The sequence below is a fragment of the Macrobrachium rosenbergii genome, chromosome 10 (assembly GCF_040412425.1).
Source record: "Macrobrachium rosenbergii isolate ZJJX-2024 chromosome 10, ASM4041242v1, whole genome shotgun sequence".
Taxonomy (NCBI): Eukaryota; Metazoa; Arthropoda; class Malacostraca; order Decapoda; family Palaemonidae; genus Macrobrachium; species Macrobrachium rosenbergii.
This window is the reverse complement of record NC_089750.1, coordinates 53,109,240-53,135,114: the sequence shown is the minus strand read 5'-3', so window position 1 is coordinate 53,135,114 and position 25,875 is coordinate 53,109,240. Positions and strand designations below refer to the sequence as shown.

Sequence of the window (25,875 nt, the reverse complement as noted above, 5' to 3'; positions counted from 1 at the left end):
TACCTCCTCTCTGTGTAACTCAGAATCTTGGCACAAACCCTGAAACTTCAGAGATTTATAACCAAGAAACTTTAGTTGATGATTCTGAGGCCTTCAAAATCTGTTGCAGGCCCACTATTGCCCCTCACCATCCCTGCAAGCAACCTTTTGTGCTAGATTAAATTCAATAAAATTATGGTAAGTGACTAAATGACATGCACGGTAACGGTTGTTGGAGTGTTGTAGAAGGTGATGAAGCTGCAAGATCACATGAATGATACTGTACTGTATTTAAAAAAAAACATGTTTTTAGTTATGTAACAGACGATGACAGTGATGACAGTTATACATACCATGTAAACTGCTTATGGCTGACTAACAACACATGCAAGGAAATGTTGGGGGGAAGCTACTTGGTAACAAACAGTATGATTAATCAGAGTATTATTAAAGCATATAAATTGCAACTGGAATATACAATTTAGGCCAAAGGCCCAGCACTGGGACCCAGGAGGTCATTCAGAGCTGAAAATAATGTTGAAACAATTGTTAGGAGACAGTGGAAATAAGACGGAAGAGAACATGAATAGAGGTAGAGTAAAAAGAATGAAAGAAGTTGCAGCTAGGGGCCGAAAGGACACTGCAAAGAACCTTAAGGTAATGCCTACAGAGCACCACATGAAGTGCACTGCTGGCACTACCCCTCAAATGGTTAAAGCATATCAATTTTTGCAATAATGTTAGGTGCATTCTAGCATACAATGATGAAGTTCTAAAAAGAAAGTTCAAAAATGAAAGTATTTTCACAGTACATTTTCCACACATCCTTCCAAGGAGTAAATAACAGATGCCATGTAAACAATATTTTATTAGCACATGAAGAGGCCCATCTCTGGAAAAATGGCTGGATCCTCTCTGACTTTATGTATCAAACAAGTTCCTCAATCATCATTACTATATCAAAAGTCTCATTTAGTGAGATACAAAACTATGAATTTATATTTAGCTTATGGAATATAGCATACATATATATATATAAATCTTCATCAACAAATATTTACATACATGACTGTCTTCCTGAATAATGTGAAAGATGATTTCATTTTCTAAATTATCTAATGATCTAAAAAGAAACTTAGTAATGTCATGGTACAGTACCAAAAATATGCTACCAAAATAAATTATGCAGCTTCCAAATAAACAAAATGCAATTCAAACTTGAATGTCACAGCAATACATGATACCCATACCTAATTAAGGCATGGTATGCATCATCACAATTTGCCATTCAAGAGCATACAGTACAATCATTCATCCACTCTCTACTTGCCTACCAATATTCTATAACCAGTCACCAGTCAGCACAGCTTCAAATACCACAACATACAAAATCCAAAAACACAGGAATGACAAAAACTGCATTTTTAAAATAAAGATTCACAATGAAGGTATATAGAACTTTGAGATTTATTATAAATATAGTAACAGTATATATTAAGAATTTCTTGTACAGTACATATTAAATAAAAACATTTGAAAAACCAATTATTTATAGTTCATTACTCTCAATGAAATGGATGACATGAGAATGATTTTGAGACATTTAAAACAGCAAACAGCAACCTGACAAGAACTGTACCTCTGCAGGACTTTACCAGGCAAGCTACTGTAAGTAGACTAACGACCTAAATGACCTTGTAAAAAACTAAATTGCAAAAATGCTACATTGTAGAATAATCTAACTGTATATATAATTGTGTGACACCAACAGAACTGAGAATAGCACGGGACTGTTGAACAACGTAACGTGGATCTGCAGCAGCAGAAACTTCCAGTTTGATATTTCCAATATACTGCCCTGTACAAAGGGTCCAGAAATGAGGCTCCTGAACACTAAAAACTCCTGGAAGAGCACTAATCTTGTAAAAGCATCCTGACAATACATCATCCAATTCTCTTGGCTGCCTCTGCATCAAAACTTCCACTGAATTTTTCAAAAGACCTAAAACACTAACTAAAATAAGTACAGCAATAAATAACGAGCAAATGGGATCAGCAATCATCCATCCAAACAAGTACATGAGGACTGAGGATATTATAACACCAACAGAGCCCAAAGTGTCAGCCAGTATGTGTAAATACACCCCTTGCATGATCTGTGAACCACCACTGCTGCTTGCACCACCACCATGGGAATGCCCATGCTGAGCATGTCCATTGTGTGAATGGCTATGGGAATGGTCCCCATGAGAATGGCTATGGCCATGCCCACCATGAGAATGGCCATGCCCATGATCCCCTCCATGACTGTGGCCATGTCCTCCCCCATGCTGGAACACAAAAATACCAATGAGATTCACAAAAAATCCCAATACTGAAACCAGAAATAACCTTTCATGTTTAACCTCTGGGGGCTCTATTAACCGTTCTACAGACTCTGCAAATATGAAGAATGAAACAAACATCAGGAGCAAGCCATTCATGAACCCACCCAAAATTTCAGCTCTGACATATCCATAAGTATATTTATCGTTAGCTCTCCATTTGGTGATAACTTTGGCTGCCAGGCCAACAAGCAATCCTGAACAATCAAAAAACATATGAAAAGCATCAGATATTAGTCCCAAGCTGTTGGTCCATACTCCATACAAAAGTTCCACAAAGCCAAATGTTAAATTTACCAACAGGAAAAAGAAAAGATTACGAGAGTCAGAGTCTGACAGTACCAGCCTTATTACATTGCTGATTGAGTCTTTTAACCTTGCTTTGCTTACATGAGTAAGGGGCTTAGTTTCTTCAACATCTATTGTAATCGGTAACATTATGAAAACCAATTAGTATATCTGTGAAACACTTATTAACAGTAATCAGTCACTCAACATATTGGTTAACAGCACCTCAACAGTTCACTGGGAATAAAACCCTGTTCTTGTTACCATGTCTACAATCACTTGACCACAAGAAATCCATTAATCAAAACACTTAGCCAGCAACAACAGCACTTGTTGCTTCACTCCTCAAATACTATTGAAATTGTACAATGTATCCACTTGACGTATCAGACCTCAATCTGAAGGTTAAAGACGACAATCAGCAATCCCTGGATAAGTACCGCATTCCTGAAAAGACAAAAATACTCATTTGAACATGTACTCAAAACTACTGAAGGACCTTAAGTAAAATCTTTAATTACCTACAAATTTATTTGGGAAGTGTAAGTAAATCTTAAGGTGTCATCATAATCTAAACTGAAATTAGCTAAATGTGTCAGTAAAAAATATCAGACTAAACAGGGATATCTTCACCAAACTTTGATTTTCTGCTACCCATAGGTCTTGCAAGGCACAGGTTCTTTGCAAGCTCCCTTTAGTTAAAGCTGCACTCACGCTTTTCATCCATTCCCTTTGGTTTTTAAACTTGACCTTGTTTCATGTTCAATTCTCATTTAAGAACAAATCCTATAGGTGAGCACAAAGGAAGACAAGCACTGTGTCTAAGGGACTCATACATTAATAATAATAATAATAATAATAATAATAATAATAATAATAATAATAATAATAATAATATAATTTGGCGGCAGACCCTCTTTTAAACAGGTTTTATTGAATATTATTGCTGCTTCAGCTGCATTTATTTTGTAGAAGACTTTCTATTTTCCTTACTGCGGACTTCTCTTCATTGGAGGTGCATGCTAGCAGCTCGCCCATATTTGTCATTTCATGGGGGAAACGTAAAAAATCTGTTTTCTGCTTTTTATATACTGTATTCTATACAGTAAGAATATTATGACATATAATGGCTAAACACTTGTTGCCGCGACATTTCGACAGACTCTTCTGTCATTCTTCAGTGGGAGCTAGTAGAAGACTGGCAGGTTGCATAGGTCCTTCTGAATTTATACATGGGCTTCAGCAGGGGTCATGGACGGGTCATGGACGGCAAATTTTGATTAGTTGCAGTCAGCGGACTTCAAGCCAAATTTCTGCGGCGAAGCTCGATCCTGACAGATCTTCGCAACCTGGGAATATCACTCATTCCAGCATTCCCACTGGCCTGCCATTGTGTGATGTCATGCCGATTGACATCATCGGTAGTATGGCTGCTATTGGGCGGAGGATGAATGATGTCATTATTTACTCTTTCTGTCGTAGTCGGGGGGTTGTCTCAAAGGGAGCCTCGCTCATCAGGGGCGTCTCCATTCTCAGGGTTGTCATTTTCGGGTATTCGTTGGATTTGGTGGGTGTTCGGCATTACTCTTCTCGAATTCGTGGGTAGGAGCAATGCCACCTGCGTCTTATTCGTTGTGGGTTTTCTCTCGGCAATGGGGAGCGCCTCCAGCAGGCACAGATGTCGAGGGTCGGCGGCTCTCCCAATTATACTTATAATTTGTATAATACTGTCGCGGGAGATGGAAATATTGTGGGTAGCACGGGCGTGGTTCATGATGGCACCCTCCTGGGCGTGGCAGGAGATCCTTTTTGACACGCATCATGGTCATTCCAATATAAACGCCGGGGCATCCTCGGACAGGGCATACAAATTGGTAGACCACATTCTTCTGCTTGAGGGGTTCTCTTGCTGGTGGAGAGGGGTTATCCTTCATCACGAGGTCACGGGTGCAGCGGTTCTTGTAATAAATTACAAAATTTATTTTCTTACCGTCTTCGGTCAGCATGACGTTCTCCATGACGATTTTCTTCATGGAGCTCTCATCCTCACGGTACTGGGGATGCATCCAGGCCTTATAATACATCTTGATGTCATCTTGCGGGGCAGGTTGTGCGCTCTCACCGCTATACCATTTTTCCAGGCCAGTTCAAATTTGCCTGGAAAAATGGTAAAAGAGGCCCCACACAGGGTTGTAAATAGTCACTTTCAACTTCCAGTGGATGGTATGGAAAATTTTTTAGAATTTTTTTTTCTTACATCATGTGCATTTGCATATCTTCCTCTTTCCACTGATATGGTTTTTTCTTAAATTGGCCAGACTTAAAGTCTGCTTGGTCTGGGGGTGTGCATGATATATAATTAGCAAAATTAATTTTGAAATGCAGTTTGTTGTTCCTTTGACTATTGGGGCCGAGGAAAATTGGCGGGCGACGGGCAGAAAAACAGACAGTTTGAACCAGATCGGAGCTGTTAGCACCAGTAGGTAGCGATTAGGCCTCCCTTTCCCCTTCAATCGTTCGATCAGGGGAACAATGGGACCCCCCTTTTCACCCCCGTCGCGTGATGTGGGAGGAGTTAGCGCTTGGGAAGGTTAATGGGCTTATTAGGGCTAGTGGCCAGGTAGGACCTTAATCTTTAAGTGCTTAACCTTTAAGGAATCTTTCCCTCTGTCCTCGTTGCTGGTTGTCTGACTTTTTTGCAGGGAATGTCGGCCTACATTCAGGACCCAGCAAGACATCGCTGTTTTGGAAGATGTGAGAGGCTTTCTCGACTCCGTTCTGAGCGCATTCCTAGCGCTCATCTTCGCTCCAGCTAGCTGACGTATTTCTGACGAACGGCCGATCGATTGTTGCACCCACAATTGTTAGTCCAGGGGAGATATCATCTGCTCCGTTGCAATCTGTGTCCGATAAGCCTGACTGCCATTCAAATTCTGAAACCATTCCTGGTCGCAGATCGATTACTGAAGTCTGTTGTGGCCCACCGAATGTTATATGAATTAATTTCCCCATCCTGGAGTTCATACCTTCGCAGCATAATTAACTGAGACCCCTTCATGTAATTTTTGCCTAACCAAGTTATTAATATAACGGGAATAATTGTACTGTACATTGGCCCCTTCTTAATTAGCAGGCTTGTTTGCCAATTACTGCATTATTGCTCACTGTATATAATTAATGAGCCTGCCCATTGGTTACCATTTTGCATTCTGTTTTGTCTCCTTGCCTGATTGCTTAATCTTTGTAAATAAACCCCTTTTAATTGTAAAAGAAGTCTAATTTCAAATGGCAACCTTAATCATTTAAGTGTAAATCCAGGGAAAACCTAAGGTAAGTTTTCAAATAACTTTTCCTTTGTTCAAAACTTGGGCTCACTTGGTTCCTTGGCAATAATAATTTGTAATTTGTTCCAATTCTCTCCTCAACCAGGATCCCAGTTTATGACAGTGACGACAACTTGCCAGGATCTAGTCGCATTAGTGCTAATTAGCCTCGCTATTAAGCTAGACTAGAAAAAAAAACAGGAATAATCGATCATTTTAATTTACGGTAATCATCTCATTATTCAAAAGACACAGAAGCGATTGGAGCAGAGGCCGTCGGTAAAAGGGTATTTACATGTTTCTAACATTAAGGAAATAAGAGAAGTGTGATATTAATATTCTGTTAAAGAAACAAAACATTTGCTGTTAGGACTTACGCAAAACACAGGAGAACGCATAGGGTTTTAAGTTAGTGAAACAGTGAGGTAGGAGTGAATTGTCCACCCGCAAATTTCCAAAGTGTAGGGACATGGTGTGAGGTTGCCACTTAGGAATTAGGGAGTGTGTAGTTAGGGAATTTTGCATGCGTTAGCGAGAACCAGTAGCTAAGAATTTATTTCGGAATAGTTACAGCCGAGAAAGTGTACAATTCTCGATAAGTGATAAATTTTCGTATAACTAGTAGCTTACAGGAAACCGTGTAGCGGGATCTGGCATTTACATGGCGAGCAAGAAACATTTCTCTTCAAATCGGCGCATGCGTGAATCGTCTCAGTGTCCGAGAAATAAAAAACATTTCCAAGCGTATTAAAAGTAAAGTAAAGTAAAGTAAAGACACTGTTGATGGTTTAACGTTAAAATATTCATCTTTTCATTCAAAACCCAAAATTTTATTGAAGAAAGGAGAGTGTTTCATTCCTCTTCTCTGTGCTTTGTACAATCAGCTGTTTCCACGAGCTCAGCAGTCCCACAACATTCGTTCAAGGAACGAGCCTTCCTCCCTGTGTGCCTTAACGTAACCCGGGAAAATCTTTGAAACAATTTGAAAACCCTTTGCTTATCATACCACGGCTCTTGATGAGCGCGAGACAGTAAAAATTACGTAAATACTCAAAGTTCACTGTAAAAGACGCCTTTAACTTAAGAGAGAGAGCATAAAGGAAAATAACTAAAATTTCAGACAAGTATGTTCCATTACACAGAGAGAGAGAGAGAGAGAGAGAGAGAGAGAGAGAGAGAGAGAGAGAGAGAGAGAGAGAGAGAGAGAGAGAGAGAGAGAGAGAGTTTTTTTCCCTCGCATATCTTTCACCTTAACACGGGACCGACATAATTTATTTACGAGTTTGGGAACCAACTCATGACTCATAAAAGCAAATACAAAGAATTCTCTTACAAATACTTACGCTGGAATTTCAAATTCATTACCAGGAAAATTTTATCATATACACAGTGCGTGAAGTTTATGAGCACTTGTGTTTAGCGAATAATCGCGCATAACAGCTTTTTCCTTTCAAGTGCTTCAGCCCAGATAACTTCTCGTATGCTATAGAGCGCAAGTACCTCTATCTCGTTACATGTCGTCCAACTGGAGTGCATGAGTGGGGTATATCTTATCTTAGATCTGCTTATACTGCAAGTGCTAAACTGGCATATTGAGTGCAATTCTTGTATCCTACCTGTCCTCATGTTAGGCAGCGCCTCTAGTTCTTATAACTAGCCAGCCACTCGTGTCACATCCAGTTTCCATTTCTCTCAGTGCCACTAATCTGCAGCACTGCTAAGCACCCACTCACTGAAGCACTTATCTTTCTCCTTTCACTTTCCTTTTCTCTTCCCTTCTGCTGGAGTCTCTCATTTACCTTTTACTCCCTACTTACCTTCTGCTCAGGCAGAGTACCTCACCTTCAGTGTCCATTCATGCACTGACATTTTTGCATTGCTCCACGGAGCGCACTGGCACCATAGTGCCACCCAACCAAATTAACCTCTTATAAGCCATTGCACCTGTATAGAAGAAACAGAGTGCCATACAACCAGTGTTTCCGCCCATAAGGACCGCAGCTCCTTCAGGAACACCCCATTAACAGTGCATCCGCCCATAAGGACCATAGAGCCTTCAGGAGCACTCCCATGTTCTAAGTGTTTCCACTCATAAGGACTAAGAATACCTTCAGGATCACTTCATTTACTAGCGTATCCACCCAAAAGGACTCAGACTTCCTTCAGGAACGCTTTTCCCTAGTGTGACCTTCGCACGGCACACTCATCCACAGTGCCACCTGATTTAAAGGTGCCACTCACTGAAGTGCCAATAATCTAAGGACACTTCCTCATCGTCGCAAAACCTTTTCCTCCGGGAACACCCAGTTAACTCACTCAGCACCCCTTCCCCATCAGCAATATGTCAACCGAGGAGCACCAATATTTCAGGGATATAGGGAAGGAGGACGGTCTTTCCGGCCAGGCCCTTCAAAGGTTTGTAAAGGAACAGATTGCTGAGATGAGAAAGTATGAAGAAGAACAAAGACAGCAAGAAGCCGAACAAAGGAGAGAAGAAGAAGAAAGAGAGGAGCGAAGGAGACAGCATGAAAGCGAGGAAGAAGAAAGGAGAAGACAGCAAGAAGCCAAGTAGCGGAGAGAAGAAGAAGAAAAAGAGAGGAGCGGAGAAGACAGCATGAAAGCAAAGAAGAAGACAGTAGAGGACAGCATGAACTAGCCCTCAAAGACAGGGAGCTCAAGTTGGAGAGAGCCAAGAAGGAAAGCGCAGAAGCTTTAGCAGCACAACAAGCCTCTAGCACCACTCCATCTGCACTAAATACCTCTCTGTCGACAGTCAATAATCTTGTGGGAAAATGGACTGAAGATGAGCCAGAACAATGGCTCGAAGAGATCGAATTCCTCTTCGAGACCTATGACGTCAGCCTGGCTGAGAGGGCCTTACTGCTTACCAAGCACCTGGACGGGAAGGCTAAGGCTGCCCACCGAGCCCTGGAAAGAGATCATCGAGGGGACATGGCTGCCGTCTGTGAGGCCATCACTAAGGCGTATGCAATAACCCGAGAGGTGGAGACAACGATTCCGAGTTATGGCGAAGAACGTCAGCTGGTCCTGGACAGAATGGGCCTGTCACAAGACCCAAGCTGGGACCCGCTGGTTTGAGTCTATGCGGTGCGACACCTTTGATGATTTGTTCAACCGGACCATGCTGGAAGACCTCTTCCAGTGCGCCTGGGCCTCTGGCTATGTATCTTAGCGATAAGCAGCCAGCCACTCTCAAGGAAGCCTGCCGCTTAGCTAATGCTTGGGAGACATACAACCCCTCCCACAGTACCTTGCAGTGCAAAATAGTGCCACCTGGGAACCTCTCGGGTCTCAATCGCTCACGGAACGGACCGCCTAACAAACCTCCGTGCCCCATCTGTAAAAAGTACGGCCATGCTGAAGCAGAGTGCCGCTACAAAGGCAACAATCAACAAGGCAACAACTCTCGACAGCCTACCAACAACAGTCAGTCTTCCTCTCTGCCTAATTCCACACCATCTTCCCAGCACACTGTCACTGCCGGAGATCAACCTATCACAGGGGGCCCTGCTAAGACTGTGGAGCTTCAGGACATTCTTCTTCACGATATCCTGCATGCCCAAAAACATGTGGTCGCGCCCATGCACGTCAACATGATCAGTGCCACCGGCTCCTTAGCTGAGCTACTGGAGAGAACTCACCCTGAGAGGGTCTGGACACAGTCCGTCTCAGTGGCTTCTCTGGATGGTTCCAGCCCACCAGTGCACCTGCCAACTACTGCTGACACTGGCTTAGATATTAGCCTGATCAATCGGGCCCAAGTGCCAGCCAGTGCCAAGGTAGAGGAGCACACCAAGTGGACCGTGACCTGGGTGGACAAACAGTCCCTGACCGTCCCCACAATTGAGCTCAGGGTGATCACCCCTTGGAGTGACAAAATTCACCATCTTGGCGTTGTCAAGCGAATTCGGCACGGAGTGGAGTTCCTGCTTGGACGAGACATCCTCTGGGGATGTCCCACCCCAACACCACTCTGTTGCCTGACTGCTTCCGCCAGCGCATCCGCAGCAACGTAGTACCCCAAATCCACATTCCAGGCCTAGTCCGACACTAACTACTCAAAAACACTCAGTAATGGAGATGAATTTGAAATAGAAGGTAACCAACATTGGACAATGCTTGTTGTAACCTTACCTGTTGAGAGAGCTACAGCAGACAGGTAACGCCCCTGGTCGGCGCTCTCATCAACCTGTAGTGGTGCAGCAGTAAAGCTGAGAATCGCCTCTACTTTAGTGGGTGCTTTGCCGCCAAGGAGTACCCTGATGGTTGCCATAGCTTTATACAAAAGGGTATGCCGTTGCCCTGGGCGCAGTACAAGAAAATTTGACCAAATATATTGTTACCTACACCTTACGTAAAACACCAAACCCATCCATTAGAAGACTGGTGGGTGCCCTGGGTATGTAGTACACCCAGGCTCCCATAACTCAATCCCCTGTATTCAAGGCGAGGTGATAGAGAAATAGGAGACATGCTCCTACCGTTGCTCCCCCAGTACCAAGCCAGCCATGGATAACGATCTTAATGTACTGCAGTTTTCATAAGTGGTTTCTACATCACACAAAGAATAAGACACAAACACAAATCTGCATGTCCAATACATAGATTAAAGAATAGTCTGAGAGTGACAGATTGTGTTTAAAAGCCAGTGTGGTGACTGTCCGGACTTCGTGGGCTTCAACTTTCAATAAAGGTAGGGCCTCTTTCTGAATTCCCCTGTGGGGTTCAGGGATCACTTCTCTAGGAAAGAGGGATAACGCTTTCTTGGACATGGAACAAGATAGGCTCTTTATGGAACACCAAAGGTTATGAGAGGAGCTTCTGGTGCTCTTAGTTCTCTCCAGGTAACATTTTAAGGCTCTGATCAGACAGAGAATTCTCTCCTGGTCTGTAGGTCCCAGGATATCTGTAAGGTTCTTGATACAGAACAAATGAGGCCAAGGATTAGCTGGGGTTTTGCTCTTTGCAAGAAACCAAAAGGTAAACCTGCAGACTGCATCACCTTGTGAAAAGCTAACCTGCTTGTCCAAGGCTGTAATCCACTAACTCTTTTTGCTGTTGCTAGAGCAACCAAAAAGAGAGTCTTCCTGGTTAAGTCTCTCAAGGAGGATGTATGAATAGGCTCAAAAGGAGGCCCTGAGAGCCAACGAAGCACGACATCTAGTTCCAAGGAATAGAAGGTGGCCTGTGTCCCCTTGAAGTACAGTATAGAAAGATTCAATAAAGTCATTCTGTGCCTAAAGACAAAATTGAGCATGGATTTATAGCCTTGAATAGTCAAAGTCGCTAGACCCTGAGAAGACTTCAGGAAGATTAAAAATTGGCTATTCGAGCTTAAGTGGTCTCAGAAGACGAGATACCGTTTCTTCGACAACAGTCACGAAAAAAAAAAAAATTACCACTTAGCCTGGTAGACGTTGGATGAAGATTATTGTCTACAGCTGGCAATAGCCTTTGCAGCTGCCTTTGAAAATCCCTTCGCTCTGACAAGCTTCCTGACAGTCTGAAGCCTGTCAGAGCGAGAGAGGACAAACCTTGATGATAGTGGAGGAAATGAGGTTGTTTGAGAAGACTTTGACGCTCTGGAAGAAGTCTTGGGAAGTCCACTATCCACTAAGAGGCTTAGAAGGTCCGGGAACCATTCCCTCTGCAGCCAAAACGGGGCGACTAGCGTAACCGACGAGTTGCTGTGAGACAAACTTGTTGATGACTTCCCTCACCATACTGAATGGTGGGAAGGCATACATGTCCAGGTCGGACCAATCCTGGCACATTGCGTCTGTTGCCCAAGCCAGAGGGTCCGGAACTGACAAGCAATACAGGAAAGACGACGATTCTTTAACGTCTGCAAGAACGTTCACCTTGCCCTGAATGTAGCGGGTGACGATCCGAGTACACTTGTTCTGGGCCCAAATGAGAAGATCTCTGGCTGCCTGGCAAAGAGAAAGTGCGCGTGCCTTCTTGGTTCCTTATGTAGGCCAGGACCATCATGTTGTCCGAGTGGACTGCAATTATTTTGTTGTGCGTCACTGCAGCAAAATGCTGAAAAGCCAGGTGTATCACTTTCAGCTCCTTTACATTGATGTGGAGTAACCTTTCTTCTTGTGACCACGTCCCTGCAACTTCCAGGTTCTGTAAATGAGCTCCCCATCCCAGGTCTGAAGAGTTTGAGAACAAGGTGAGGCTTGGGTTCAAAGGGAATAAAGACTCCCCTACCAGGAATCTCTCTTCTCCCAGTCACCCCCAAAGGTCCTCCTTGATTTCAGGAATATTGGGGAAGACAAATGAGTCCAGAGACGTCTTCCTGCGCCAGCTGGCCTCTAGGAAGAACTTAAGGGGTCTCGAGTACCGTTTCCCTAATGGCACAAACTTCTCTATGGATGAAAGAGTGCCCAAGAGGCTTATCCACTCTTTGGCTGAGCAGGAAGGAAGAACAAGAAATTTCTGAATCGTCTGCAGGCAGGACAGAGTTCTTTTCTGAGACGGAAAAGCCCAAAAACTCTGAGAGTCTATCATCATCCCTAAATAGAGGACTGACTGAGTCGGGACTAGTTGTTGGACAATCAGCAGTAGTGGTATGAGATGTCAAACGCTTGTCAGGATGTGGCGCCAAACGAGGTGGTGAGTGTGGCAACTGAGTCTGACGAGTCATCACAGAAGAAGTTGCCAAAACCGATGAACTATCAAAGTCCTGAGAACACTTGGTTAAAGTCTGATCTGGCACAGAACGCTTCCTGCTAAGTGGTCGTTCAGCAGGGCGAACCAATGTAGAACAATCAGCACCAAATGATGGTCGGAGCATTCGGCTTGGACAGCATGCTCTCCTCCACTCGGGCGCTCGTAATCCACTGCACCAACATGTGTCACTGGACATTTGAGTGCTACCGAACATTTGAACATATTGTAGTACCACCCACTGTCCTCCTGACGCCAGCCGACCACCTGGCGCCAGACAAGTGATCGCCCGCATAGGATGATCAGGTGCCAAATGGTGGCTGGAGTACTCAGCTCGGAAGGCATGCTCACCTCCACTTGGGCACTTGTAATCCACTGCATCAACATACGTCACTGGACGTTCAACTGCTATCGAACACTTGAAACATACGGCAATATCACCAACTGGCCGCTTGGCGCCAGATGAGCGATCGCCTGCATAGGACAATTGGGCGCCAAACGGTGGTTGGAGCACTCAGCTCAGAAAGCACGCTCATTTCCGCTCGGGCGCTCATAATCCACTGCATCAACATACGTCACTGGGCATTCGACTGCTATCGAACGTTCAAAATGTACGGCAGTATCACCAACTGGCCAGCCAATGCCAGCCGAACGCCTGGCACCAGATGTATGATCAGCCATAATAATGCCTTCCATCGCTGGGCGCTCAGCCGACACTGAATGCACCCCCACCTGGCCCTCGGCCGATACTGACCACTCGGTGTGCTTCTTAAATGAGAGTTGTGGTACAAGCAACTCGGGAGACATCAGGACATCTTCCTGGTCCCAGAAGTTGCAAGAAGGTTCACAAATCTGTCATAGATATCTGGAATGTTTACACGTAAGCAGAGGATTGCCCTCGGGAGCTGCTGACTTTTACAACAGTACAGCTGCGCCTCCTGCCCACGTCGAAATCAGGTTCCCTTGCTGATAAGTCGTGCACATATACTCATACAGTAAACGCCCCGTATTCCTGGGGGATGCGTTCTAGACACCCCCACGAATAGTTCAAATCCGCAAATACTTGCTAACCCCCTCTAAAAAGGCTTATGACTGCCTATCTTGAAAGTTCAAATACCAAATGTATACTTAAAGTATCATCCTACATCAAATACGCCTAAAATTATCATCATACTACTGTGTTAATCTTTGAAATTATACTATTAATATAATTTCAAAGTCACCTTAAACATTAGTACCCTTAAAAATATACGTATCTTTTAAGTCTTCCAGCCAAAGCAGAGAGAAAGAGAGTTACCACTTTTATATTCGACAAGGCTGGCAGAGAGAGAGAGAGAGAGAGAGAGAGAGAGAGAGAGAGAGAGAGAGAGAGAGAGAGAGAGAGAGAGAGAGAGAGAGAGAGAGAGAGAGAGAGAGAGACTTCTCTTAATCTCTCTGACAACAACAAAATTTATACAGGAAACCCCTGTATCAGCAGGGGATGCATACCACACTCCCCCGCGAATAGCTAGAACCCGGGAATACATAGAACCCTTCTCAAAACACTTAGAGCTGCCTATTTTGATGGTTCAAACACACACAAAAAAACTAAAAATGCTTATACAGGTGTTATCCTACTTATGATGGGGTTAGGTTCCAAAAAACCCATCGTTTGTTGGAAAAATGTATCTCGAATACAGGCTAGCCTACACTAGGGTATTCGGTACCATGCATACATAATGTATATGGTAGCCTCCCCTACACTATAAAGTACACTCTACACATACACGGAATAGTAATTATTAATATCAGCTAATTCTGGAGGTTCACGCAGAGTGACTTATGGTTATTCAATACAGAGAAATTGAATAACAAACAAGAATTAGCTTAGCCTACACTATGGTCTATCGTATACATATACAGTGAAGCCCCAGTATTCATGGGGGATGCGTACCACACGCCCCCCCGCGAATAGCTAAAATCTGCAAATACTTAAAACCCCTCTAAAAACACTTATAACTGGCTATTTTGATAGTTTAAACACAAGAAAAACCCAGTAAAAATGCTTATACCTAAGTATTTTAATATTTTTATCACAAAAACTGCATTTATTCATGAAAATTATATGAAAACACAGTAATTAGTGAATATTTCTCAGTGAAAAATACCGCAAATGGGCGAATTTTCCGCGAATAATGGCTAGATATGTTCCACAGAGAAACCCGCAAATACAGGGGGTTTACAGTACAGTAGCGTAGCCTACATTATACTGTACTCTATATTCACATATATTATACAACATCAACATAACGAATATGCATCTTTTCCATGGATCTTTTAGGTGTTATGTTATAATTCACTGTATCCAATAATATTGTATATATTATTACACTGTATTGCTTTTGTATTATAAATTGCGATCATAGCAATCAATGTTTTGGTTTGGAAATTGTTTGTGCGTTGTTTATTTTGCTACATTTAACTCAGTTCAGGGAGCTTTTCTTGCTTCTAGTTAGCATAAATGGATCTCTAGATACTTTATTTATATGGGGCAAGGTTATTTTTCGTTATACTGTAAGAAGTGCTTCTAAATCGAAATAGAACTTAAATATGCCTCATTGTGAAATTAATTTTTCTGTTTTTTCATTAATAGATGACGTTGGCCGTTTGGGCATCTGTTTTGGCAAGATTTGTTTTCACTTGATTTCATCATAATATGAGCTTTACGTAATTATCATTTAACGGCATAAAAATAGCAGTACTGTGTTCTTTCGTGCCCAGTAGTTTCAATTAAAATACTTTCTCTCCAATTTTAATTACGGTCAAGTTTCATCCTTGTTGCACAATAATTTACAGTCATTAGCAGCTTGAACATTGTTTTCTCAGCTTCAGCTACAACTTGCATAAATTTAGCACTACATTTCCTTGCCGATCTTTTATCCAAACCGAATAAGGGTATAATGTAAAAATATATCAGCCCTATTCTACTTAACGTCATTTGTACTATAACCTACGGTAATTGTGTATTAACGTACAATGGTTGAAATACAAGCAAAAGCGCTGTTATTATCCATTTTGGTGATAAACAAAACAACAGTTTTTCAGTCGGTTTATGGTTGTAAGCATTTACACAAGAGTATAACGTTACTAACAATGCTTTTATCATTCTCTGTTACTTTTTTAACTGGAAGATGGGATAAAGAGTTGGAGGAAAAGTTGGTCTATTGTAATTTGGTCTCTCTCACTGCCTGCTTGTACACTGCTGCCTGCGCCTGCGCGAAATTGAAAATATTTTATAAATATTGCTGTATCGATATTAACTGCCTACCCCATTGCAAAATCGAATTATCGTACATATCTTAATAGTTTTATCATAAAAAGTGCATTTAGTCATGAAAATGAGATAAAAATACAGTAATTAGTGAATATTTCTCAGTGAAAAATACTGTGAATGGGCGGATTTTCAGCGAATGTGTATATACGTTCCACAGAGAAATCCACGAATAGGTGAGTCCGCGAATCGTGAGACCGTGAATACGGGGGTTTACTGTATGTTTGCTTTTGTCTTCCAAAGATGTAACACCTTTACTACACATTTTTAAAACACTATGAACACACACACAAACAGTAACTTTTCTTGAGAGAGAGAGAGAGAGAGAGAGAGAGAGAGAGAGAGAGAGAGAGAGAGAGAGAGAGAGAGAGAGAGAGAGAGAGAGAGAGAATATAAGCTTATGATATCAAAAGACTGAAATCTTTGAGCTTCTGAGGGCAACACTCCTTCCCCTCTGACCAATATACCAAACTGCCAAATAAATTGACATTTACCCCGACCTTTCTCAAGCTGAGTATAAAAAAGAATGGGAATCACTGTTTGTTTAAATGTTAAAAAATTTACTACACAAATGCATGGAAATTATATTATTATTATTATCATTATTATTTAATCTTATTAATCTACATATGTGAAAATTAGTACTTATCAGGTAAATGAATAATTTATCATACAAAAGAAACATACATACATATTACGTCAGAAAAATTCTCTCCCCTAAATGAGAGAGAGAGAGAGAGAGAGAGAGAGAGAGAGAGAGAGAGAGAGAGAGAGAGAGAGAGAGAGAGAGAGAGAGAGAGAGAGAGAGAATTATTACTATTATTTAATGTTATTATTTAATCTTATTAAACTTAATAATACTGTATTAATATCTGAAAATTAGTTTGTACCATAAATCATTATTTTATCATGAAATGTACCCTCTAAAAATGCTTATACTGTATTATCATCCTAAAACACATATATCATTTTAATATAATCTCAATAGTACTTTAATATAATTTTAGTATTTCAATACTATCAATTCTGAGCATCTATCTTCGCTTTAATGAGATCGGGGTCCGTCCTGAATGGAGGGGAAAAAACCAGTTTCTCCCTCTCTGAGTTATGTATTATTTATTATTATTATTATTATTATTATTATTATTATTATTTGAAAATTGGTAAATCATTTTTTTATCATAAAAAATGTATTTAGTCATGAAAATAACATCAAAATACACTAATTAGTGAATATTTCCCCACGAAAAAGTCTGTGAATTGCCAAATTTTCCATGAATAATTTATAGATACATTCCACAGAAAATCCTGCAAATCGGTGAGTCCACGAATCATGAGAACATGAATATGGTGGGTTTGCTGTAAGCCTTTTCAGTAGGTGTCCTTCGAAAACTGCGGACAGCAGGATCGACTGAGGAGTAACTATCTGGAGGCAAAAACCCCTACGGACTCCCATGGACTGACAGTATGTCTTCTCCCAAGTTTAGGGGAGTTTGGCAGGGACCGAGTTTAGGAGATGTGTAAGACGCCTTTCCAGTGGCTGCCTGACGATACCTGGGATCACCAACAGTCTCAACTGGGGGGGGTTAACTACCCGTGGGCAAACCCCACCGACCTCCCTTGGATGTTTGGTTTGCCTCCTCCCAGGTTTAGGGGAGTTTGACAGGTACCTAGGTCTAGGAGCGTCAGCAGGAAGAGTAGCCACCTCCTCCACTGACACGACACTTGCACTGACACTTTTTGCACTCAACTGATTCATTAAGATCTTAAAAGAAGCGCCCAATTGGGTTACAGTAGCTACCAGATAGCTAAACTTCTTATCTACTCAGGCTTCAAGACTGGCTAAGGCACTGGGCTCGGAAGGTTGGGAGCCCGGTAAAGGAATTACAGGCAGAGACAGAGGGCTTGGAATAGGGGAAAAAGCTGTCATAGGAGTCGAAAGGACAGACACCTCTGGAGAATGCTGCAACCTAACCTCGGCTTTGGCAGCCGCCTTTCTCTTTCTGTCTCTTTGAAGTCTTGCTAAATGAGAATTTAAAGCCTCCCATTTCCCCTGATTCCACTCCTTACATTCATCACAGATAATGTCAGGAGAACAATTATGCCCTCTACAAGAGGTTCAGATAGTATGAGTGTCATACTTAGCAGATGTCAGTCTCGTCTTGCAGCCCTTGCTGCAATACCTAATACTATGAGCACTAGAATCTGATATATTCAGTCACAATTAAGAAAAAAGGTGATTAGCGCTACCAAAAACTGCAACGTACTTCACCAAATTCGGCAATGTCCACAAACAACCAGTGGAAACAAATCAAACAAAAGCTACCCATTGACCGATGTTCAGCCAACGAGCAGCAGGAACGAATTGAATACCTGAGCCAGTTGTGCCTATTCTTCCTTGAAAGTGGGCAGGTCTGTTACCTACACCAAAACAATATCAGCGCTACTGCGAAATTTAAAACTCAAGCTGCAGCGAAAAGTAGGAACTAATAGTAAACTTACTTATATAAAAAAAAGGTTTAAGGGAGTTCCCTAGTTGGAGTTCACCATTAACCATGTACGAATGAGAGTATAATAAAAGAAAATCTTTCATGGCTTAATGGTTTAGGGCTTGCTCCAGGACACAGGTTCATTATTCTTCATGAGGAACCGGGATAGGCATTAAAACAAACAAATTATACACATACTGGTGTCCAAACTACACTCGGTTTCGCTAATCTGAAGGAATGTCGAGATTCGATTTTGTCAATTCAATCAATTTCGACCATAAGAAATAACTGAAAATGGATTAATCCATTCCTGACCACCAGTCATTTTGTCTTTTTATACAAAACACTACACACATTACAATTAAATAAGTTCAGAGTTACATAACTTACCTTATTAGAAGTCTTCTACAGTTTTAAATGCATACTGTATCAAAAAAATTGGCCTACCAGTGGTAGACCGAGCGCTGCAGGCTAGGCTAGGCAGCCCATATGCACTCCAGAATGTACTGTAACGGGTAAACAAAACTGTTGTTAATGATAAATACAATGAAAAAACAAGCCTGGTCATTACATTAAATTAATAATATAATATTAAAAATAAGCCGAATGTACTGTAGTCTGTTATAAAAAATTAAGAAAAGTCTTGTTATTACTGTCGGCAGCTTGTGGCAAGCGCAAATGTAAACAAACCAGGGCGCCGTGGTGGCGATCGCGTACTACTGTAATTACATAAACATTGTGTACTTTCAGGATTGTATTAATTTATGGTATATTCCATTCAGAGTCTACTGTAATGTATAAAATCACTAACGCTGCCAACTAGCGGCGGCGTTAACAAACACTTTTGTTTACAAACATCATATGTTTCCTGTCGACGGGTCGGATCGCATCGGGTCGGATTCCAGTTTGTTGTTCCCGGCGCAAACTTTACTCGCATTTCGTGTCAGAATCCGATTTTGTCGAGTTTCGCACGGGTCGAGACCGTTCCACTGTATCTACAACCTTGTTGCATCCTGCATTTGAATCCTTAATCATACAATATGCTATCCCTCCATGTCAACTTTACTGTCTTTATAGGTACCATGTTACACATCTCTTGTAATTCATTTGGCTAAAATGATGACCAGTGTGAAGTGTTGGCATTAACTGTTCATAAATATACAGCCACTTCTCTCAACAGAAGTCTTATCTATTGTTATATGCTTTCATCCCTTTACTTTGCCACATTCAGTATAAAGACTTACCTCACTGATTACTGACTGCAGCTCCCTCTAGTCATAACAGACTTGTCAGTCTATTAGTCCTGAAACTATAGTTGACTTGAATGTAGTCAACCTTCATCTACTTATCAGACATGATCAAAATGTCATAAATTAATTTCAATTTGGACCTGTAATATGCAAGCTCTCAGTTACTCCATCAAGCAAAAGCTATTATCAGAGACCGATTACTGGTGATCTGACCTGTACCAATAATCTATATCGCTGGTGGTCAGTTACATTACAATATCTACAGTACTTAGAATTCATATTCATGATGGATAAATCCTAGTTCAACTTCTTGTTTAAGGGAATGTCATCTCCTAAATCACTTTTTTTTTTTTTTTCTTCTCCTCCTCTGTCATAATCCCTTAATATTGCAAGTTCAGAACTGATATCAGTTAAACTGGAAAAAGAAAACTTTTGCAATTTAGTAAATAAGGGTGGGAGATGTTAGTCCACACAATCAACAAAAACAACTTTGTATTGTGTACAAAAGCAGAAATTAGTGCCAGCAGATATTGTACTCATCTTGCCCAAAGACTTACTTGGTGTGAAACAAAGACAAACAATGAGCAATGACTCCAAAAATACTTCAGTACAGCACTTATGCAACATAGAGGAAAACTGTAAAAATCATTATACAGTATTCCTGATAACCAACAGGTCATAAAAACTAAGGTGCTATGATAAAAATAATTAATAATACTGTAATCACAATACACAATTAAAGGTTTATTTAAATAAAATTATCTAAATCAATGCTGTATGTGTCAATTATCCCCAGAAGGCATTTAATGTACAAAATTTAGTCACCAAAGCCAAAAGGAGGGTGGGGAAAAAAAAACATAAGCACTAAACAAAACTTGCAGTACAGCATCCAAATTTCCTAACGGTCATGCAAAACAAACACAGCACCAATAAGCAACAGCCACATGGTACTTATGCACAGACCGGCAATTCAAAGATGTGTTCCACCAGCATATATACTCCAAATAGGCTACATGCAAACTGTTCATGGACAACTGCATCAACAATTAAATATCCAGCAATCTTTGACAAGCAATAATTCAAAACCAACAAAGTTCTAGAATACTGATGGTAAGAACACATGGTCTAACATTAATTCAACAGTTCTTCCTCATGCAGAATGGCATTTTTAAATGTATCAATATCAACCATATGACTACAGTGTGTAGTCGTTTTCATATTTACTTACTTGTCTGAGATTATGTTTTCTATTGTGAAAACATGGACACAGCTGCTAGAATCAAGCTCTGTCATTGTGAGAAAGAATATTAATAAATTTACCTTTTTTAATGGATACCAAAACTGCCTCTTCAAAGGAAGCAGCCTCTGGATATACAGTTAGCATTATTTCATGATTTAATTAACTACAAATACTGGGGGTACAAGCTAGGGTAGCACCAAGAAAGGCAGGGCATAGCACAGCTGAGATTACATTGCAGAAGTACCTGCGCATTATATTCAAATATATGATTAACTTTGCCAAATACCTGTACGCCAAACTAAAATGCTGACTGCCTAATTTAATATGTAAAAAAGCAAATTAGTGACAATTTTGGATGCTGTCCATAGAAAAATTTGCCAATTAGTGACAGTTCCCACATAAAAGTGAAAAGTATGTTCCACAAAAATCCATGATAAAATGAAGCGTGAAAAAGTGAAGCGCGAAAAAGTGGGGTAGCACTGTTAGGTGGGAGCTTAATGCAATGTTAAAGTTCACTGAGTCATGGCAACACCACCTTTGACTAACAGCCCTTTATCCAGGAGGCTACATCATTGAGTGATTTAAGGATTTTTTTGAACTCTCGAGAACAAAATAACCTTATTGCCAGTTTAAATATAAAACAAGGTACCTTACCAGTCAGTGAAGTGCATACACAGTAAGTTTAAGCTATTCAGAAGACTAGCTGTTGCACAGTGCAGGTTCACAAAACAGTAACTGAAGTTATTAAAATTTCCATTAGGTTCAGTGGAAATTACTGTAAGAAAACATACAAAAGACAACAACAGTATGCAGAGTTACATCAAGGAAGAGCTCTAGAGAAAGAGACATGGTAGTAGAATCAAAATGTACAAAAGGCATTTGAAAGCAAATATTGTTTTCTACGATTTACAGTGCCCTAGGTCCTGTTAGGATGGGTGGGCAGCCCAAAAAGTTTATGGCACCCTAGGTCAGAAAAAACTATATTCAACACTGCCCTGCAAGTTTAAAATAGTTCTATTAGTATATGAAAGGGAATAAAATGGAGTATAATACTGTATCAATAAGAGAGTAGACTGGAAAGATGCAGCTTTCCACCCTCCATTCCATCAAAATAAATATTACATATATATATGAAAAACAATAGCCCTCCATCGGCCTGATGCTCAGGGGGTTTGGCTATCTGATAAGCAACAGACACTAGAATAACATAAACAATTACAATATCCCACAGCTAGCACCCATTCCAAATAGTTTAATACCCTAAACTAAACTGTACTATATTTTTACCACTAACTTTTAGGTCTTTTCTGCAAATGCACCACATCTAAAATGGAAACCTAAGAAAATCATCAAAATGTATCTTGTTAATTAAAAAAAAAAATTATACCTTGAGGGGTTGCAGTATAGTATTAAGCTCGTTACAGTACACTTAAACCTTTGACTTACTTCCAATAATTACTGCTGCTGCCCAGTCAAGTAGTACACAGCAATTCTGAACATGGTTAGGGAGTGAGGGTCCAGGGGGTCAAAGACTCATAGTCAGGTGGGACACTATGCCCTAGGTTAGATTATGATGCAATGCACCCTGTTATCAAAATTTCCCAATGGTACTGTCCATTTTGCTCATAGGCTTCTTGGCCTTTTATACTTTCAAAATAAATTAAATCCCTGTTCTCAGTTTTTTATTTCTTTGTTTAGAGTTGATTTCATACATAATTCATATACTGTAAATGAGTTTATTTCATACTACAATGCCTCTTTTGCTTGACTTCACACTTCAGTAGAGCACTTTAAAAGTATCATTTACCAGATCAGCAATAGTATGCTAGTGTACAATTAGGTTAGCCTAAGCAGCCTAACAGGATACAGTCTTGGAATTCTTTTTGGTATTTCAGTTACAAGGCTTAGGTCTAGCCTCTCTCATTTAACATTGTGTGTAGCCTAATGAAATAATGTCCTCTGATTGGTCAAGTTAGCAAACACTTACCTTGTACAGATACAGTAAATGATTTGTTAGCCACCAAAATTTTGTATCAAATTAGTTATGCCTAGCTTTGGTTAACTGAGGTTGAAAGGCAGCCCGTAATACCAAGAAATCAGTACTAAAAGTCCTTGTGAGAAAAAATATGAGAAATTATTAAATGATGGTTATTTTGACATTTTTCCCATAAATAATACAACTAGTAACTGAATAATAAGTTACATATTTACTGATGAAAATATGACGCCTTACTCTATATTTCAAATCCACTTTTGTTGTTTTGAAAGGGTTTCCTATAAATTGTTTAGAGACATTTTGTTTTACATGAGAAATTGTACAATCTGTTTTTTCTGTTATATAATGTTTGGAAACTTTACGTCTCCTGATGAAGTTCTCAACTTTCACCATCCAATACAATGGTAATCTGTTTAACAAAGACTGCTTGTGTGTCAGAGGTACTGATGGAGATAATAAATAAGCAATGATAACTTTTATATGAAAAATCGTGAAGTTCAACTACTACTATCTATATGAAAATATTCCTTCCCACTGATATGAGGCTCTCCACCACAAAACCCTCTGGAGAGCTGATTGGGACAACAGGGACACGTGTGCCTTCTAGCTGTGTCTCTCAACCTTAAAATACTGAATAAACTAAGCAGTGTACAATGTAACTGGGAGAAAAAGGATGTACCCTTGCCAGTTAGGAACTGTTGAGCAAGGTAAAGTTGGGTTGAATTTTTACAATTCACTTCAATGATTTATGGTACTCTAGGTCAGGTAAGATCCAGTCCCCCTAAGTTAGGTTAGATTAGGAAATGTAAGGTTGGGATGCATCCACGTAATTTACTGGGACCCAGCATCCTCAGAATGAACTGAAGAATGTAAGGTTGGAAAGCAACCCTGTAATTTGATCTATGACACACAGAGTGTAAGTCAGCTGTCAAAGTAGGGGGTACAGTGAAGGTCAAGTACCCATCATCTGTAAGGACCCAGTGTTCTAGGTCGGACTAGAGATGGTATGATTACTGTTAGGATAAATCCCTCTACTTGCCTTGTAATACCTTTGTTCATTATTAATAGGTTTTGTGAGTGATATTAATTACAGATATGAACCAAGTACTTTTCTGAATGCTTTTCTTCTGGTTTATGCATGTAGACTAAATCACTTTTTTGTTTCCTTCTATAAATCTGCTGAAAACCCTTGTGGACAGAGTCAACAGATTATAAACCCTAGAGGAATCCTAAGAGAAATCAGCCTACTTAGACAAGTTGCAGGGGACTAGATGGACTAGATGATATATATATATATATATATATATATATATATATATATATATATATATATATATATATATATATATATATATATATATATATATATATATATATAAATATAAGGGAATAGATAATAAGACCAATACACACGAATCCAGGTGAGCAGAAAGCAGGAATTAATTTGCTCCTCGCATAAACATTTGGTTGTCAGATAATTCCATAACTGCACTAAGTAAACTATTCCACATTTTAGTTGTAAACAAAATTAAACACCAAGCAAACTAAGTAGTATTAAACTTGATACTAGAAAACAAGCCATTGTTTGCAGTTTTCCTTCCCCCTAAAAATACCTAAAAATACAAGTTTCCTGTAGGGGTCATCTCCATTAGGCTACTGTTATTTATGGGGGACTGGATAAATACTAAAACAAGGGATTTTGGTAGAACTAAGTAGTAGCTCCGCGGCAACTTAGAATTACTGGGATTTTCACCAGCAACAGTTACAGCTGCATATAACCCATGATAGTTATGCAGTGAGAAAAATAACTGGTTCAAGTAACCTAGGATACAGGGTATGGCGAGAAATTTGGCTAGAGCATCCGAGTATCAGCCTAGACTATATTAATTTGCATCCAGATTAGAAAAAACATGCCTAGCCTCACTAATCAATCATTTATGAACGAGAACGAGGGCCATGCCTAAGACATCCTTTCCACGTAGGGCAGCCTAGGCTACCGCTGTCCTTTTTGTTAAATACAGTGCAACCCAAGCATTCAGCACACTAGTTTACCCTTCGTAAAATTTGGGTGAACATTAAGTAGCCTAACACTGCACGAGATCTGAATGGCCTTCAAAAAAAGTACCGCTGGTTAGCCCATTACACAAGCGGTATTTCCAAAAACCACGATATGCTTCCTCTTCATACAGGCACGCCGAGGTTATTTTAACCTGTAATATCAATATCCTGCCTACTAATTTACAGTCCAGTATATTGTTTAAGCCGTCCGATCATAAACAGCGTTTTCATAGACCAGTTTCCCCATAAATGGGTCTATTTCGCGGATGACGTTTACGCTATCCTAATTTCCTGCCAGATGGAAAGGAAAAGCATCAAGAATGTCAAAACCACCTCTCACCTTCATTGTCTTTTTCTCCGATATAATTTACATTCTCCAGTTTCCCTCTTGCTAAATGCCACATTTCACATAAATTGTTAGTTGATTTAAATATCAAATAGGTATATATATGCTTATATTACCTTCGACAAATGGAGAATCGGCCACACGGTATACACAATAGGAAGAAGGTTTTTGACGTTCAGCCAGCGGCGGACAGACTGATGATGTACACAAACTCAGATGGGGTCATGTTCTGCCAATACTATCTTTCTGGTATTTCTTAAGTTAAATATGAAATCGTTTACAGTTTCAAACTATTCTGTCTCTATGTAGAATATCTATAATCTAATAATAATGTACAAGATTAAATTTTTGCATCAAGTCAGTAAAGGTTCTATTTTGATGACACCGCGGGCAATTTAACCTAACCTTACGCCAGAATTCAATTTAAGACAATTGGGATGAAGCACGAAATCTTACAGAACCATATATATCTATTAAATTAGCATTAAGAAGACCGATTTAAGATTAACACAGTTT

General features: G+C 40.3%; 1 protein-coding gene across 3 annotated transcripts; it reads right to left on the bottom strand.

Annotated features, from left to right (window-relative positions):
* Positions 1–832: 832 nt before the first annotated feature.
* ZnT86D (zinc transporter 86D) lies at positions 833–25,605 on the bottom strand. Of its 3 annotated transcripts, XM_067110260.1 has the most exons (3): positions 25,476–25,567; positions 20,948–21,005; positions 833–3,098 (listed from the first exon to the last, which is right to left on the bottom strand). In XM_067110260.1, exon 3 carries the CDS (start codon positions 2,799–2,801, stop codon positions 1,701–1,703), a length of 1,101 nt encoding a protein of 366 aa, XP_066966361.1. In that variant the 5' UTR covers positions 2,802–3,098; positions 20,948–21,005; positions 25,476–25,567; the 3' UTR covers positions 833–1,700. The 3 variants fall into 3 exon arrangements, with proteins under 3 accessions (XP_066966361.1, XP_066966360.1, XP_066966362.1); XM_067110259.1 differs by lacking the exon at positions 20,948–21,005 and having other exon boundaries at positions 25,476–25,605; XM_067110261.1 differs by lacking the exon at positions 20,948–21,005 and having other exon boundaries at positions 25,354–25,532.
* Between the last annotated feature and the right edge of the window lie 270 nt (positions 25,606–25,875).